The following is a 17153-nucleotide window of genomic DNA, read 5'->3' as shown; positions in this document are numbered from 1 at the left end:
GATGCTCTCAGCGCTACGCGGCACTAGTTCGATTTCAACAAGGCAGTGCATCACAACTTGGATTTGGTTGGGGTGGGTGGCTCGGCACAACTTGGATTGGTTGGGGGTGGGTGGCTCGGCACAACTTGGATTTGGTTAGGGACTTGGGGTGGCTGGTCGTGGTGCAACACGAAGGAAATGGGGAAGTCGTAAGGGAAGGGGAGAGGGCGGGGTGGCACAAGGGAGGAATATGAGGGGAAGGGAAGACTATTGACACTACCAATTGAGTGAACAAAAGAGGAATTTTGTAAAGTTGGTAGTGCTATGCTAATAGCAAATTTGATAGTCGCAATAGCAACCCCCAAAACCAGTGTCATTGCCAGGCCTCATGGGCCCATAGGGCTCTACAACCATTTGAAGAAGAAAAAATTACATATGTGGTAAAAAAAAATTCTAAAAAAGATATGTAGATTCTCTGGTGGGAGATGACATGAGAGCAAATCAAGGACTTTATAATGAGGATCTTAAAATTAAATTCTACAGCAAGCCTCTTTTAAATTCTGATAATGTTTTGATTATCTTCTAATTTGCCATTATTAGAAAGAAATATTTTCCTAATCTTATTAAATTGCAAAAATATGTTTATAGACTTGCCATTACACCCTTCATTTATATTCATTAAAGAAGATCGATCCATTCTCTTCTTATAAAGAAAGTTGTGACCAAAGGCAAAACAAATAGCAATCTTCCCCTTTTCGGCGTTGGTTACATTTTACTTACCTATTTTAGCATACAATCTTCCATAGGAGGCAAATCAATTCAATTCCATGGTTATGCTTCGACAGGTAATAAGGTTACTACAAGTTCAACTGTTTATAGTTAAATTAAAACCTGTATTCTTTCTTGTGTTTTACTAAAACGGTTAGTACAGGGCATGCAACATGTTCGAAATTACTACAACTCGGAGCCTCAAATGATGAGAAGTAGCTTTTCTCAGCCATTCATCTCTAGAACATACAAAACCAGTTTCTTGAAGCCAAAATCAAAGGCAGAGATCAAAGTATTGGCTGCTAAGAAACACAGTGAAGCAGAAAAGAGACGTAGAATGAGAATCAATGGTCAATATGAAACCCTCCGAAATATCCTCCCCAACATAATCAAAGTAAGTGCCCGACACAAGTATCAAACAGTTTATTATGCCTTGGATTTCTATTGGGGTTCATTCCTAAAAATGAAACAAACCATGTGAAAGTGAAAATTCCTACATTTATTTTTTGGGTAAAACATGTTCATCATTCCTAAAAAAGAGATCAAAATATTAGTTTTAGTCCCTATAAAATTTTAATAGGTTTTCAGACCTTACATTTACCAAAAGTCACATGGTTTTAGTCTTTCATTTGTGACTAAAAACATGTGTTTTGAATAAAGGGTCTAAAACATTAAATTTTAAAGGGTTCGAAATATTTTGGCAGACCAAAAACATGTCTAATCCTTTGATTTTTCTTGACAAGCAAGCTGAATTTAGATTTTGTTATCCACTAACAGAAGGACAAGGCATCAGTATTGGCAGAGACTATAAAGCAAGTGAAGGAGCTGAAGAAAAAGGTGTCAAAACTGGAACAAGATAGTTCTACTAATCCATCAAAGGATGTTGTTAAGTTTCCTAGTGGGGCAGAAAAGTTGCGTTTGGAAAGATGTAACATTGAGGAGGGCCTAGTGAAGGCCACATTGAGTTGTGAGGATCGTCCAGAATTGATGCAATTAATATCAAAGGCAGTAGGGTCAGCCAACACAAAATTGGTAAAGGCTGAGATAGTGAGTGTGGGAGGGAGAACCAGAAGTGTGTTGTGGGTGCAAGGTCTTGGAAATGATGGTATGGGGATGCTCAAGAGCCATTTGAGGACTGCATTGCACAAGCCGCGTTCTTTTCAGTAACTGTTTAGTGTTCTTGATTCTGACTTCTAATGATGGAGGAATGTTGACACAGTTAGGAGCTATAACGATAAGGGCTAATGACAAGAAGATTTTTCTAGTTTTGAGGATTATAGAATAATGATGACTTTAGGAGCTTTGTAGAGCCCATGGCTTTCTCACATTCTAGGATTACTGTATCTCCTTTTGCAAGCAAAATTTAGCTTTTACTTTATAGTTTGTATATGAATATCATGTTCGACTCTACATATAAAGAATATAATGACTTGACGGGTTAACATGTAATGTGTGTTTGATTATGGATATGGAAGCTTCCAGTTATTAATGTATTCTCTCAATGGATGTGATTTACTGAATGCAGGAGGGATTTCCAAACACAATGATAAATGGTAATCACTTTACGACTAGAGTACATAATAATGTGACAGATTAACATGTAATCACTTTTGTAGTTTGTCCATGAGACTAGTTTGGTAAACCGTAAGTAGCCCCATGCTATAATCACTAGCTGCCATAACCTGAGTTGTAATTTGTAAAATAGGGAAAGAAATCCTCTGAGAAATGTGGATCTAAAGATCACAAAAGATTACATACCAACAGACATAGCTCCGTAAAATTAAATCAAATCTCGACGGAAGGTTCTTATGAAATGATATATATTAACTGCACAAACTTGATTATAACAGGTGAGTTATCACTCAATTTATTCTTCTTTATTCGTTTTCTCATTTTGTTGATAGTTGTTCTATATATACTATTGAATAAATAAAATCATTCGAGTACAGAGGGTGAACGTTGAACAGGAATCCTCATTCTATTTGGATTAGCGAGACACTGATTTTCTTCACTACACAAAAAAATATCCAAGATGATTGCTTATATCTCAACTCAAACTCAATAAAACGTTTGAGCTGATGCATCTCCGCTTGTTCTTCTCACATGTACACCAGATTTTTTGTCATAATGATTAGCAGTGATATATCTTTTAAGGTCAATTCCCCTACTGCCACTGTGATTTTTGCTTTTGTTAGCATACAAAACTGCTTTATCTTCTGAGTCCTGCTGGAGCCTTCTACTTGCACCACCATTACTATCCACTAAGAAATCTGTATCCAAGTTATCATAGGAGGAAGATGCCCCCATGTTAGATGAAAGCCCATAGTGGCTATACCAATTGGGTCCCACCTCACCAAATATGTAATCCGAGAAATCAGCAGAACTGGCAGAGTCCTTGATACTTGCAGTACTGCAAGAACTTGCATCTGAAGAGCTGAAAAGTGAACTTTCACTGGAAGAATCCACCATTGTATTTCTTACCCCATACTGGAATCTCCATTCTTCTGGATATGCAAAATCATTGCTTAAGGAATCATCGGCATCATTCCAGTTAGGGTACTTGCCATGCTTCTGCTGTGGAGAGGGAGAATAGCCGCTTGTGGCCATGGAATTTGATCTTGTCTTAGAAGTAGCAGGAATGGCTTCCAGGTTTCTCCTCTTGAACTTTCCAGCAGAAGAGATTACATTGCTACTTACTAAACCCAGTGGCTTTGGAGAGTGCCTGAAGATTTTTAAAATTAGCATTAGACAATGCTATTATTAGTGCTGAGACATTCTGCAGAAATAATAAACATATCAAACCAGAAAGTATACATCAACATCCACAGGTCCACTACCTTGCATAAAGAAGCATGTATGCCCTTTCTGACAAGACTCTCGACAATTCAACAGGTTCTACCTAAATAGAGGCATAAATTCCATCCTCAGTTTACATACAGAAATTCACTTCATAAATGAATTATGCAGATTGATATTGTCATCACTTTTACAAAATGAGTATCCTAAAAATTAATGACACAAGTCTAAGAAATAAACTTCCAATGGTATTTCATAGCAATTTTTCAAGGTTTTAGTATTTCTTTAAATTTGAGAAACAAAAGGCAACAAAAGCTTTTAAAGAAGTATTTGTATGAAATGACAGCATCATTTGTATAATTAATTTTGGGGGGGATGTGGGTGAGGGGAGGAGACATTCAGACACAGAAAAGGTATATCAGGATAAAAAAAATTCACCCTGCTGTCATCAGTCCTGAACCATTCTCCTTGGATGTTCTTCACATAACAGACATAATGGCCTGAAAATGCAGCATTCATGATATCCAAATCCAAATGGACAACCACTGCATAGAGGCTGTATAACGGAGATTTATCTTTTGTTCCACTCATATATGGAGCCATATTCAGAACCTCAGGGAACTGAACTGACTTATTCAACTTCTCAAAGTTACCAGACTGCCAAAGTAGACAGCAGAATATGCATGAGATACATAATATAAAACTAAAATAACAGTCATAGAAAAAAGTGATAACAAGTAAAACTTCAAAATTAATATTGGAGATGTACCTGAAATCGTTTTAATACAATTGTAAGAATATTTGGTGCCTCCAACACTGTCAACTTCTTCCTGGCTTTCACATATGTTTTACATCTGGATAACAAGAAAGAAACAAATACAATGATTTAATATTGTGTTTGTGTCCCACAAAGGAAAGGAAAAGTAACCCTCATAATACCATTTTTCCCCTCTAAACCGCATGACATTTGTGGAACTACAATTGCATAAAACCGGAATAAAAAATGTCCATATAAAATCACAAAAATCCAGATGACAGACTATGCATTGTGATCAGTACCTAAAGTTTTGAATATCTAATAAGTTCTTATCGTACAATCTCACAAGTTGAGGTTGATGAATCCCTGAAGTATTGAATCGTTCAAGGGATCATTGGCAAGCAGGACCAGAGTGGGACCACAATCTTCATTGTGAACTCATGGGATCATCGATCCCCAGTGAGGCAAAGCAGAACCAGATTCTGGGTCAGATCCTTTGACCCGGTTTTTAAAATCCCTAATTTCCATTTTCTCTGTGTTTGCGACTCACTCTTGCAACCGTAACTGCCCCACATCCACCACCATCCTGCGTCGCCCTTTGGCTGTACAAAGTGCTCACTCTCAGTTTCTGCTCTCTTTTTGTCTTAATAATTTTAGATTAGTTTATTATATATGGATCTTATGACTTATGATTATGCTTTTTCAACTTAAGTTTGTTTAATGTTGTGATTTAGAGGTTATTTTGTTTACATAGTTTTTTATGCATATGTATATATTAGTATAGTTTTGCATTTTAGGTAGTAGGATCTTATGATTCGAGTTATGAGCATTCACCGCTCCCAATCCTAGGTAGAATCTCGAGTTTAACAACATTGACTATGACTGATTACATCTTTAGTTTAATGATATCACATTAGCTGAACATAAATCCTACTATGTTCCTAAATTGAAGCACTTTCTCTGCCTGTTTTCTCTTCTCCGGCATCTGGCTTCTCTCTGCCCCTGTTTTCTCAGAATAGCGGCTTTCCTATAACATTTTTGGGGCTGGCCATTACGTGGTGCGATTAAAAATACTGTATAGATTCACGTCAGAAAAACAATCGCACACCTCTACAGCTTCTCGTCAACTTAACCTTCCAACAGGTTTAGGACCTTTCCTTTATTACTTTTGAAGCTCTACACAGCTTTGTTTATCACTTCGTACACAATGGATGAATTGTACATTAGAACTATAGTTTCAACCAAGAGGGACCAAATTCGATATTGCTCATTCAGTTTAGGAATTTAACTCATTAGTTAAAAACTCAGAATTTGAAGCTTGAAAAGTAATAAAGGAAAGGTCCTAAACCTGTTGGAAGGTTAAGTTGACGAGAAGCTGTATAGGTGTGCGATTTTAAGTGCAAAACAAATTATTTAATCATAGTAAATTTTATTATTAATGATATGTAGCATTAAAAAAAAATGAAACAACATTAAATTGCCACATATCTTGGCTATAATACAAGCAATATATTATATTTGCTAGGGAAAAGGAAAAAAAAGAAAACCAAGCATATGGGAGCATTAGAAGTTAAAAATAATAGGCTAGACTGGAATAGGAATAAACATGGAAATGGAAATAACAAACCTGCTGCAATTATACTTGTTATCTTTATCCAAGATTTCAGGTGCTGTAAATTGTCCAAGAGCTTCCTCCAAAGTCCCAATATCCCCATCAATTTCAACAGTAAGATCCATCATTCTCTCGTACCTCTCAGATTTCCCCAGGCATCTTAAGCACTTTATCTGCAATTTGCACCAAATAAATTTCAATATATAAGGAAACTATCTTCTTACCACTCTGTAAAAGTTGAAAATGTGAACCTTAACAAAAAATAGACTGTTCGACTGGGAAAGAACCTTAGATCGAAGATAACCTCCAAAGGTGTAACTAACTAGAGTTGTTTCTTCTGCCAAAGGACTTGAAACACCAACTTCCTTGAGGCAAATAGATTGCATTGTATCAACCACGCACCTGCCAGTTGAGCAATTTATTATGTAGACCACTTGACATATAAATTCAAGATGGCTTCACAACTCAAGCAACTATTTGCCTCACCTCAAAAATTCATGAGCATCTTCTTCCCTCCCACGCCCTAGATGGCTTCCAATCTTGTGTATCTTAGATAATATCCCAATTGGTGAAAGTGGAGAAATCCCTTCTTTCGCCTTCTGAATTAGATATTCAAACTCACATGTAAAACACCATCCCTTTTTCTGACCTAGTGAAAACATTGTGAAGATTTAATTAATTGCAAGGTCCTGATAGTTGGACAACTTAAATCATGATGATATTATTAAGAGGAACTTGCATCGTTTTGAATGGAACCCTTGAAAAAGATATGAAGTCAGAGGCCGGGTATAAGCCAAGCACTGGAGAACTGCATTAGCGTAACAGCTGCAGAAGAGGCATTTTATTAGTAAGGTAAATAATGTTGAATAAAGAAAAGCTACACAAGCAAGCACTGGATGTGTCTCCCTTGAACGACATGAAACACAACAAAGAAAAAAGCAATGAATACCAGTATGAAAGTAGCCAACCAGCAACTAGAATGTTTGCCAGATGTTCTCTCAAAAGTTTCTTTAATCACAATTACCCCACCCTATTCTCATAATTATAGGACCACAAGAGTATTCAAAGAAAAAATGAAGAAACATAAAGCTCCAAAACAAAATAACAGACTCCTAACTATTTCCTTCCTCCTCCCTTCCTCTCACTAGAGCAGTTACATGGCCTAGAACATATTATACTGATCAATGGGAAGCAAAAAAGAAACACAATAGACTCAACAATACCTGTTCCCACAGTTTGTAAGGCCAAAGGGGAATAGCTTCATCTTGTCATAACAGTAAAGTTCCACAAAGAGTTCATATGGAAAGCCCATCTGCCAAAAATATACAATTTGAAAATCAACAGAGACAAAATCATTATGTTTAACAATATAAGTTATTTTCTAAAGAAATAAGTCAAATATATTTCCAACCTCATTTTCGGCAGATATTGAATTGGATCTTGACTCTTTTGAGCTTCTAAACTGCTGGACAACTTTCTGCATTGATGTTTTCAAACCACTACGAACATTTTGTGGCAGATTTGGAATAGCACTAACTTTTGTGGGTAAGGTGTGATTATTGTCAGTTGTCATACACTTGGACTGTGAAGAAAAATCCCCCTTAGTAGCTGAGGATAGTCGATCACGAGAACTAGATGATGATCTTCGTGCTTCTCTGTATTTGGGCAAATGAGATTCTTCTTCTACATCATCAATTACAGCATATTTACTTGAACCACTCAAGTGAGACACAGTTTTGCATTTAGAAGTATCTGTTGCTGATTTTTCAACTATTGCGGCTTTTCTTCTGCGTTCATGGCTACCCAAATTTGCTGCCTCATCATGAGATGCATCAGATTTAGTTTTGGGAAATTTTGATTTAAATCGAGTCTCATCAGTAGCATTACTAGGATTTGGCTTGCTTCTTTTACTTGCACTAGAATCCTTAACTTCAATATTCTCGGAACATTTCATGTTAACTGTTTCTTTGTTATGAGCAGAAGCAGCACTTGTATAATCAGTAGTATCATTGCAGACAGGTTTTGCAAATCTGCTGTGATGGTTATCATCAAATGATTTTCTTGCAGCAACCAAAGGATCAGGGCTGGAATATGAGTCATTCGAAGATGAAATACCAGCATGTGTTCCATTAATTTCTGCAGCGAATCTAGGTAAATTATAAACCATATATGCACGAAATAATATAACGCGACTTGTAACCAAAACCATTACCATGAAGACCAGACTCAGTTTTGGATACCGATGCCCTGCTAGAAAGGTTTTTGTCTTTGAGCTCCATGGTGGTAGTTGGAGGACAACATTCATCCTTGTGACCTAGTCTCCAGTGACTAATTTGACACTTACCCGAACTACAAGAAATTGTGAGAATGAATAACCATTGTAACATTATAAGAGGCTGAAATGATTGCTTGATAGACATGTCACTGAACAGAGAAAAGACAGGCAAAAGAAACTACAGATAATCATAAATGAAGCTACGCCAAATCATTAGTAAAACTACACACTATAAAGATGACAAATCAAGCTCTAAATAAACAAACACATTCATATTTCAAACACGAGAAAAACATTAAAAAGAATCCCCCTCAATACATTCATTATTTTTTGTCGTCAAGCAAAAGGAAAAGAACAAAATCTCCTAACTATAGAGGCAATGCAAACACCTTATAGCATATTTGGTCCCATAATGGGGATTTCGTTTGCCACATTAAGTCATAAGCAATTAGTTTTAGTGCATGTTTGGATCTGTTTTGATGATCCGTGTTCTCTTATAAATTCACGTCAAATTGCTCACAATAGCTTCATGCAAGTCGATGGCTGAGTAACGTGCTACCAAACACGCAGATAGCTTTCACACCTTTAAGTAGAATTGGGGTGGTTTCTCTCTTCTAAACAGGTATCCAAACACACACTTCAACAGAAGAAGCGAGAAAACAGGCCAAAATAAATAGAAAATATACAAGGTGAACCAACATGACTATTGGACTCAACTCCCCAAACGAAATCCCAATGCCCCTTGAACATGAAACACACTAAAATTGAAACCAAATCACCCAATTACTAAATTCATCACCCTTCCACCACCAATCCCTTACAAACAAAGGCTACTTCTAACTAAGAGCAACAAAAAAAAAAGCTTTCTCATTTCTAACAACCCTATAATCCCTCTCCATTGTTCCTACTTCCTACCCTTTTCTTCTACCTCTAACCTTAATTAATATTAATAACACAGCATAGCAATTCAAACACATAAACAGGGAGAAAGAGCACAGACCAATATCTAACGGCCTTGCACCGAGAACACCGCATGGTGGTAGGCGCACAACACACCGCACATTGGAACCACCGAGAACCATCCACCGGAACCGGAGAAGAATACTCCACCTCCGACGCCACCGTCACCTCCGCCGTCTCAGCAACCTCCGCCGTCTCAGCAACCTCCGTCTCCGTCACGTCAGCATCCGCCACCATCCTCATCATCATCATCATCCCCTCCTCCTCCCTCTTGGCCTCCACATTCCTCCACACGTGCCGAATCACCGCGAAACCCAACGCCAACACCACATACACTAGACCATGAAACCCTAAAATCCCCGGCACCAGCATCGCTCTCACTCACCTTATCCCGCACCCAGGACCAGCCCCGAACACAGGATCCACAGCGTCGTAATCTTGCTAAGCATAGATAGATAGCCTTCGCGGACGACAACAACAACAGCGCTCCCCCACAGAACGAGGTGGTTCGGTCCGGCAGGGGCAGAATGGTAAAATCAAAATCCCCAGGACCTGACCGTGAGTGTGAGCATCCGAAATGAATGAATTGATTATGATTCCACGGTGTGGGCTCTGAAATCGAGTAGTAGCTTTGGAGTTTCGATTCAGCTCAGATTGTCCAATTGCGAATATGTGACACAGCGATCTCTTTGTCGTTTGCCTTGTCCTCTAGGACTTGCCGTTTGCACGTCCTTCTCTCCTTGCATCATTCTTACAGTAACCTCTCAACTCACTCTCTTTTCTTTTAATATTTTTTAAATCAACTTTGCATTGCTAATTATAAATGCTAGTGGTAACATTTGTGGGGATTCTGTGTGGCTAGTATTGCTGAACATTGAATTAATGGCTTCTGTTTAGGATTGGATTTGGATTGTGGAATCTTCCCACTTAAAAAGTACCTCAGTAGAGTAGAATCTCACTCACTCCATCATAACATCAATGTATGTGCTCTTTGCATCAGTGGTAATAATAGGAGTATTATTAGTAGTGGTAGTTTACTAAAAATGATCTAGATATTTTTTTTTTCCTGATTTTAGTTTAGGGTGTGTATCTCTTTATTAGGAAATTGAATAAAAATAATAATGTTTTGGGTATTTTTTTTAAGAAATGTAATAGCAAATGATAATATAATTTTTTTCATAGTGTTAATATTATGAACTAATATAAGTATCTTCTTTTGCGACACATAAAATCTTTCCTGTGTGAATATAGAAAATATATTTAAGTTAATATTTGACAAAATAACACTATGATAGACAAGAATTGTGTCTCCTAATGGAGGTTATAACATGCGCATGTATATAGCAAGGTCATCAAGGCATTTGCTTTAGGCCTATTGAGAATGTAAATATAAATGTATGTCCCAATAAAATAGTTGTGTTATGTTTTAATATTTTAATAATTAATTATTGCAAGAAATGAGTAATTAAAAGTAAAATTAGAAGGTGTAGGATTATAGATTGTAATAAACACACATGAACACACACGCACATATATGCACATATTAGAACAATATGATTATAAAATATTAATAAATAATTTTATAATTTAAAAATTTAGAAAATTAATATAAAATTGATAATTAATATTATTTTATTTTTTTATTTAAAAAATTGGCTTTATGCCCCTAAATACCTAAACATAATCCAGTTTTACATTGATATTTAAGAGAATTAGACAGCAACTCTTTCATTAGTGCCCCCTTCCATCAGACTTCTTATAATACTTTTATGTTACTATCGATTTATTGCTAGGATTTTGGCGTGAAAGTTAGTAACTAGAGTGAGAAAACATCAAAGTTCAGACCTTATTCTTCTTATTCTCTCTCAAAATTTTGTATTCTTCTCTCTTGCTTCGCTCATCTTCTCCTACTTTTAAACTCTTATCCATGACTTTTTATGGCGGTGAGTTTGTTCTTGACTCATCTTCTTCTTAGAGTGTCGTCTCTAATCACCTTTTCTCTTTTTTCATTCTATTGTCATTAATTTTCAAGAAGCAAATGACTTCATTAATGAAGAAGATTGAAGGCCTGCAAGCTCTACATGGAGTTACATTAAGTGCTCAATGTTATTGGAAAGTTTTTGAGTTCAAACACTACTAGTAGAAATGGGTCCCATTTTTTGTGAATATTAGAACTCATGTATTGTTTTGTGCTTTATAAGATAGTGTAATAATTGATTAAGTTACATTAGTCTAATTTAATCCTCCTCATTTATCTATATACATACTAATTAATTATTAATATTATTTAATAAAAATAAAATCTCTATGAATTTTCATTAATTGTTATTACCTAAACTAACTGTTTGTGTATTATTGTATGTCTTCATTTATCAATTCATATATATAATTATTAGCATTATATTATAAACATATTTATATAAAGAGTAAATTAGATCCCTTTTATTACATCCATTATCCCTCCATTTTGAATCCCTACCATAAACCCTCTGTTTTTTTTTTTGTTGGTTACACTAATCCCTTTGACATTTTGGATGTCAGACTTGTCAACATAGTAAGGTCACATGAGTTTTAATTAACAAAACTGCCCTCATACCCTTTTTTTAACAAAATTGTCTTCCTTCAACAATCCATTGATTCCTTGGTAGAAAAAATGAACTTTGCAGGAAAAAAAATTCCAGAATCATACAGATCAAAATTAAATTAAGAAATTCTTAGAATTTTATTTGAACAATTATGAACAAATGCATGCAAATTTATGAAAAACAAAGAAAAAAACTAAAATATTAGTGTAAAGAAAACAAAAAGCTAGGAAGTTGTTCACGGTCTAAGACATCGAAATTGTTCATCATCCTCAATTATAATAATTTTACAAATAAAAAGTTTCAATTTCAACTTGAATGTGCAAGTTGTTCAGGGGATAAAGTTTCAATTTCACTAACACACTAAAGACGTACCCATTCTGTGCAGTGTCATTGTATGGCGGAGGTATTGAAAAATGAAGAGGTGTCACACAACGACGATGATGTGGTGGTGTTGTTGGCAGAGGTGAAGCGGTAAGTGTTGCAACGCTAGTTGAAACCAGATATGAGTTTTTGAGATCTGGTTTTAGATATGAGTGCGGTGGAGGTCGTGATTCTTGAATGTGATTTCAGATCTTTGGGTTTCGGTTCTTGGTTGTGGTGATTCTTGGTAGAGCGACGGACGGTAGACCTCGACGAGTGCGGTTGGGGCATTTGAACTTTGACAACAAGAGAGTAGAGATTTTCTAAGTTTGTTTTTGTTGAAGAAGAGAGGAGGTTGAAGAAATAGACAAAACGGGTCTAACATAAAAATTTGATTTTTTTTTCGTTTATTTTTTTAACAGAAAATTAACAGTATTTGTGTAAGGGGCTACAAATAATGCAAAAAAAATAAATAAAAAATATATCAAATGCAATAAGGGTAAACCTCAAGAGAGATCTGTGTAATTTACTCTTGTATATATTATATATAATTATTTTAACACATTTGATAACTTTAGTTATTATAATTATACCTTGTGAGTTTAATCCTCTTCTTGATTGTCATACTATTGTTGTAAGTCTTATTTGATATTATTGTGTTTGTGAGACTTAAAAATCTTTCAAAAACTTGAAACAAAAAACTGGTGCATATGGGTTATAATATATAAAATATTTAGTAACAATCTTTTGAAACAAATTAATACATGTGTTTTCTTCTTGTATCATTTAAAATAAAACTATTTTAGTTTTAAGTGTAAAGCTAATAAATAATTTTATAAAATATTATTTATTAAACATTTATTTGTTATAAGTTAAATATTTAAATAATTAATGAACAAAAAAAATCCAACCTCACTTTGATAGTCTTTTGGAACGGTCCCTGAATTCATGCATGACATTTATGTTTGTCTTAATGGTTGTTGTACGATTTCAATAATTAAATGTCAAACGACAACTAATTTAAAGATCAACATATTGGTAGAATAAATTGATCAAGTGTTTGGTTATTGAGTGAAATTGTTTGGATTTATAATACTTCTATAAGAAGAATGATCCATAGTGTCATCTTTTTTTGTCTTTGGTAAATATGATATGATAAATAAATAAATGATACTTTGAATACCTGTTAAGTTGTTATCTATAGATTAAATATGTTGTTACCAAAAAGTCATTTGATTAAGTTAAGTATTTATGAGAATTATGAGGCTACAATGAATATTAATGATAATTAGGTAATCTATTTTATTACTCTTTTATCACTTTGTCATGTATATTTAGATGACAATCTTCAAATTATATTGAGTATGATTCATGCCTGGCGCTTATGTTTGTGATAATGATTGTTGTACAATTTCAGGAATTGAATGTCAACTAACAACTAATTTAAGGATCAACATCTTGGTAGAACAAATTAATCAAATAATTAGTTAATCGAGTGAGTTTGTTTGAATTCGGAATACTTCTATAAGAGTAATGATGAACAATATTATATTTTTTTGTCTTTAATAAAATGATATAATAAATACATGATATTTTGAGTACTTTTTATCTGCAGATTAAATATGTTATTACCATATATATTAGGGTCAAAGTGGTATTAGATTCGATCTTCTTAAATAAAATTTTGGATTCGAGCTTATAGATAAAAAAATGTGATTAAAAGAAAAGATCTACTAAAAATAATCAGTCAGATTTTCTAATAAAAATTAGTCATTAATAAAGTTAATAATACTTCGTATCAATAATATGATTATAAAAAATAGATATATTATCACATCTTTTAGATTTATCAAAATACAAAATTCAAGCATAAGGTTTTATGATATCAAAATTAAAGTTTCACGTGACTACTCATAAAAAAGTTTTACTTAGCAAATTATGTAATAAAAAGAATTTAATGATCATACATTTTTGTTAATTAATCATAAATTATTGTTGATGTGACTTTAAAAATAATTATTGTAAAAATTAATAAATTTATTATACATGATAATTTGTAATTAAATAGAAGTATAAAATTGATTTACACTATAATTGTATCACTTATTTTCTCTAATAAAAAATACTATTAGAGGTTAATATATCTTATTAAAATAAATTTTTATTTTAATTAAAAAACACTCTCAATATTATTTATATTAGTATACTTAGATTTTGTCTTTTTGATGAAATAAATTTCCTCGTCAATAATTATCAAAAGAAGAATAGGAGGGAGGGTATTCTTCACTTTTCCCCTCAGCTAACATGTAGTAGGTCCGTGCTTGCTCTTTTTGGGTAACCAGAGAGAATAAACAACAGGCTTACTTTTTAAACAAATATAAATGTACGAAAAGTTAAATTTTTAAAGTTATAAAAAAAATGTCAAAATATTTAGTCTAAATAATTATATACAATTTTTTTCAAATCAATAATTACTTCACCTTAAACTCTAAGCTTCAAGTGGCTACTCTAAACACTCGAGGAATAACATTATGAAATGATACTTTAACGCGTTAAGTATTTTAGTCTATAATAATGAATTTAGATTAAATTCTTACATGAGTACCTCTTATTATAATGCTTCTGTTGGTTGTTTTCTAGTGTGATTCAAAGTCTATAATATATAATGTTTTTAAACAGCACAATCACTAACTTTATTCTGGACTATTGAGGAACAATTAAGGGACCCCTTTTTTTTTATTGCTGAACAACATTCTCCACTATAACTGTCAAATAAAAGGACATCTCTTCTTATTGGTAGACCAATCATTGCGGTTCACCGTTCACACCAAAAATAAAATAAAAAAATAAAAGCCTGGCACTTTGGTTTTCATATGAAGGGCTATCAATATTTTGGGCCCAATGCAATGTCTTGTCTATAACATGAATTATTACTTTTTATTTTATTTTAGAAACTTACCATTAAAAATTCATTATATACAAATTTGTTATTTTCTATTTCAAAGTGTCATAGAAGTCTTGTTACAAGGAAGAGGAGAGAGTATCGAGTCTTATTTTAAATATTATTAAATTTATTATAATGAATTTGACTCTCAATCTCTCACCACTGATGTAAAAATTTTATTGGTGATTAATATATGAATATTCATTCAATCTTGAGTATGACATGATTTCATCTTAATAAATTCTCAAAATGTAATTCACCTAAATTTTAACATACCAAAATAAAAAAGTGATCAATCATATTTTTGAGAAATTGAAACTTACACACATATAATTTACATTCCATTTGAAATCATCCAATTAATTTTTTTAATAAAACAATTGAGATGGTTAAAAAAAAAACAAATTTATCATTTTTTTTACTTGACATCTCCTTCAAACTTATTTTTTTTACGGAACAAACACAATATTATTAACAAAATATAGATGGATCACAAGATGTGTCCAATTATAAAAATAATACAAATAAAACAAAAAATCAAATGTCAAGGCCAAGAGATTGTTCCTGTATAATTAAATATAGTGACCACATATAAAACTATTAATTTAGATTATAACACCATATAGAACCTTGATTTGGTAATTTGCATACAAAATTGGAAGCAATGCTTTTAGTTTATAAATACAAGATCATTTTTCTCTTAGTATATCACCAAATAAGGCAATTGTTACTATTTGAAGTTTTGAATAGAATGTACTTTATAATGAATGAATCAAAGGTATGTGATCCGTTTGAGAAAAGACTTGAATAATTATCATTGTATCACATTCACAACAATTATTAAGATGTCATCGAGTCATGTTCGGTGCTTCACAATTGTTAATTAAGAGTGATTTTCGAGCATTTTTGGACTATGCTTGTGGACCATAATAAAAGGATTAGTTAGGTGATTCAATACATATGTGAGATTCCATTCGATGAATCTATAAGAAAAAATATATTATTTATAAAGGTTTATTAGTTTTTTTTAAAGGATAAAGACTTATTAGTTATTACACAATGTCAGGGCAAAACTCCTCATCTAAACAGTGTAAGAAATAAAATTAAAGTATACATTTATAGAAAAGTAAATCAATTTGTAGTTCAGGAAGTTCTAATAGAATCTTGGTTAAAGAATTAAAAATAAGAAAAATCATTAAAAAAATATTATTAATATGCTCCTAATATGATTTTTAATATATACTTAATGTGTGATTTCTATATGCTCCTAATATTATTAACATTGCACAATTTTACAAAATAAGAGGACCAAATTCGTGAATTAAATTATTGAGGGACCAAATTCAAAACTAGAGATAAACTGGGGAATCAAATTTATAATTTTAGCTTAAAAGTATAAGGAAATCGACATTGTTATTGTCAATTTATTAAAATAAAACGATTTATTTTTATACTTAGAAATGGACGTAAAAAGATTGTTATTGTCTATATCATTGATCTAAAAAATTGTAAAATTTTAAGCTCAAATGTACGTTATTGTTGTATTGTTTGGCCTAACAATTGCATGTCCTAGAAATTGGAATCTCAAGACATTGATTGTAGAAGTGCATATATAATAACTTTGGTTATTCGGTCACTACAAAAATACTTGGTTGGCAAACCAAATAGCATTGACAAAGGTTTTCGGTGATTAGGAGATCGACATCTTATAGAAAGTTGCCTAAATGTATTAGAGATTATATGGGATATGTGTCTTGTTTAATATTGAAATGTGTATTATGGTCATTTAAGTGATGCGTTGATGCATTTGCTTATTCCAAGCCAAATATATAATTAAGTGGATGGAATCTTCTTGATCGGATTTAAGTACCTAAAATTACTTTTCCATGGTGGGAGAAATTATCAAGAGTCTCCCACCCTAGCCTGCACCCTCCTTTCAGGCCTAGATCGGACGAAACTCAAATCACACGAGGCCTACATAAACTCACATCTCTCCTTACTAATTTCACCTCTATACAAAACAATTTAAGAAATTTATCACCATCCTCTTTCCTCTTTACTAATAATTACAGTGGCAAAGCGGGTAAATCTATCCCATTTGCTTTCAACCCACCTTA

General features: G+C 33.2%; 2 protein-coding genes across 3 annotated transcripts; one reads left to right on the top strand and one right to left on the bottom strand.

Moving 5' to 3' along the window:
• The first annotated feature begins 254 nt into the window (after positions 1-254).
• LOC114370444 (transcription factor bHLH131-like) lies at positions 255-2243 on the top strand. The gene is made up of 3 exons (XM_028327799.1): positions 255-824; positions 911-1141; positions 1525-2243. The coding sequence occupies exons 1-3, from the start codon at positions 807-809 to the stop codon at positions 1912-1914; spliced, it is 639 nt and encodes a 212-aa protein (XP_028183600.1). The 5' UTR covers positions 255-806; the 3' UTR covers positions 1915-2243.
• A 341-nt stretch (positions 2244-2584) lies between these two features.
• Positions 2585-10081, bottom strand: LOC114380911 (ubiquitin carboxyl-terminal hydrolase 17-like). 2 transcript variants are annotated; one of them, XM_028340035.1, is made up of 12 exons: positions 9188-10081; positions 8125-8261; positions 7324-8048; positions 7136-7224; positions 6652-6737; positions 6399-6561; positions 6164-6314; positions 5928-6085; positions 4313-4397; positions 3982-4200; positions 3585-3646; positions 2585-3469 (listed from the first exon to the last, which is right to left on the bottom strand). In XM_028340035.1, the coding sequence occupies exons 1-12, from the start codon at positions 9517-9519 to the stop codon at positions 2806-2808; spliced, it is 2871 nt and encodes a 956-aa protein (XP_028195836.1). In that variant the 5' UTR covers positions 9520-10081; the 3' UTR covers positions 2585-2805. The 2 variants fall into 2 exon arrangements, with proteins under 2 accessions (XP_028195836.1, XP_028195846.1); XM_028340045.1 differs by having other exon boundaries at positions 6200-6314; positions 9188-10074.
• Positions 10082-17153: the final 7072 nt, after the last annotated feature.

Source organism: Glycine soja, chromosome 2 (assembly GCF_004193775.1).
Source record: "Glycine soja cultivar W05 chromosome 2, ASM419377v2, whole genome shotgun sequence".
In the NCBI taxonomy this organism is placed as follows: domain Eukaryota; kingdom Viridiplantae; phylum Streptophyta; class Magnoliopsida; order Fabales; family Fabaceae; genus Glycine; species Glycine soja.
This window is presented reverse-complemented; position numbering and strand designations above follow the sequence as displayed.

Bases quoted from the DNA above. Each gene is read 5' to 3' on its own strand.
- LOC114380911 (XM_028340035.1), bottom strand. From the start codon at position 9,519: ATGCTGGTGCCGGGGATTTTAGGGTTTCATGGTCTAGTGTATGTGGTG. The intron at 8,262-9,187 runs GTCTGTGCTCTT...AATTTCTTGTAG, and splicing joins TGCAAGGCCGTTAGATATTG to TTCGGGTAAGTGTCAAATTA. The intron at 8,049-8,124 runs GTAATGGTTTTG...GATTCGCTGCAG, and splicing joins AACTGAGTCTGGTCTTCATG to AAATTAATGGAACACATGCT.
- LOC114370444 (XM_028327799.1), top strand. The intron at 1,142-1,524 runs GTAAGTGCCCGA...ATCCACTAACAG, and splicing joins TCCTCCCCAACATAATCAAA to AAGGACAAGGCATCAGTATT.